This window comes from Penaeus monodon, chromosome 35 (genome assembly GCF_015228065.2).
Source record: "Penaeus monodon isolate SGIC_2016 chromosome 35, NSTDA_Pmon_1, whole genome shotgun sequence".
Lineage (NCBI taxonomy): Eukaryota > Metazoa > Arthropoda > Malacostraca > Decapoda > Penaeidae > Penaeus > Penaeus monodon.
The window spans coordinates 24309751-24311485 of NC_051420.1; the positions used below are offsets into that span (position 1 = coordinate 24309751).

The window sequence follows — 1735 nt, forward strand, 5'->3', positions numbered from 1 at the left end:
TTACCGTGATAATCATCCCCAACAAATATTCCCAAGGTCTGCCTTGGCTTGAGGGAATTTACAAAATGTTTAAATGCGGTTCCAAATACGCTCCTCGTCTTCCCCGACATACTCTCGGGTTGAATAATGTTTTCAGTCGCTTCTCGGAGTTCGTGAATGCGGAATGCGCGGTGACGTCATGGCGGAATTTTATCTGCTGAATTTGTGCAAACGCAAGCTTTTTGGACTACAACTGAATAATGAATACTTTCAAATATTGATTGTATTGTATAAAGCCACTTCATGATTAATAGTTTGCGAGATTTTTGTATAACGAATCATTGTAAATAAGGGCGACATAATCTTAATTCACAATGCGTCTGTTTAAGGTTACGCGAACGAGATATTTAACAGTCTGCGAATAAGTAAATGACTAAAATGCGATTACTTTCAGAGCTAAAATATATTGGCAGCTAATTGTGACAGAATAATATGATTCTTATAATCAGTACAATAATTCTTTTCGACTTCTGCTCGTAGACAAAGAATAGTATCGAGTATTGATCAATTTACAGTTACCGATTAAAGACTTAAATTATATTTGACCGAACAAAGAATAGCAATCAGTCATATAGATTTTCATTCGTAATACCACGGAAAGCGAGAACTTAATACAAGTATCCAAACCGAAACCACGCGAGAGCGCAAACGTCTCGGCTCCGGAAAGCGGGCGACGAAGACGTCTGATGCTCTCAGTCGAGTTCGAGAAGCATGTGTGCGAAGTAGTACGGTGCGATTCTAAGCAAGTTGTGACTGAACCCAAGGTCTAATTTACTCACAGTATTTAAAAACCCACAGGGAAAAACAATTATAGATTCATTATTACATGGAGCCCAAGGAAGGCCTAAACAACCACAAATGGATTGTATTAACGCCTTAAATTTCACTTGTTCTAGTGAGGAGGTAGACGTTACGGAAGAGAAGGAAAGTTAACACCGCTTTGACGTCGCCTGGGGCTATTGTCGCCGCTTTTCCGACCAGCGAAATTCTCGTCTCACTAACGTTTTGACGGTATGTATTAAAGAAAAATGTGTTCCATTTCGATGAGGATTTTTTCTTCCTCTTCTGAGTGTTGACGGAGTTTGTTGCTAAGAAACCGTACTAAAAACTATTGGATTTACAAATTGTTCTTTTCACACACACACACACACACACGCACGCACGCACGCACACACGCACGCACGCACGCACGCACGCACGCACGCACGCACGCACACACACACACACACACACACACACACAACACACACACACACACACACACACACCACACACACACACACACACACACACACACACACACACACACACACACACCACACACACACACACACCACACACACACACACACACACACACACCACACACACACACACACCACACACACACACACACACACACCACACACACACACACACACACACACACACACACGCGCGCGCGCGCGCGCGCGCACGCCCTGTCAGCAAGTTTTTCTCAATATGCAGACTATATATATATATATGTATATGTACTGTATATTGTAATATATTTATATATATAATGTATATGTATGTATAGATATTATAAGTATGTATATAAAATGCATATATATATATATATATATATATATATATATATATATATATATATATATATATATATATATATATATATATATATATATATATATATATGATATTTATTATGTATGTAT

General features: G+C 38.9%; 1 protein-coding gene across 1 annotated transcript in view; it reads right to left on the minus strand.

The window, feature by feature from the left end:
* The window catches only part of LOC119595130 (NADH dehydrogenase [ubiquinone] 1 alpha subcomplex assembly factor 2-like), a 6794-nt gene extending 6638 nt beyond the window's left edge, over positions 1 to 156 (minus strand). The window contains exon 1 of the mRNA XM_037944299.1: positions 1 to 156. This exon is cut by the window's left edge and continues 23 nt beyond it. Coding sequence (XP_037800227.1) covers positions 1 to 110 — 110 coding nt within the window. The 5' untranslated portion in view covers positions 111 to 156.
* Between the last annotated feature and the right edge of the window lie 1579 nt (positions 157 to 1735).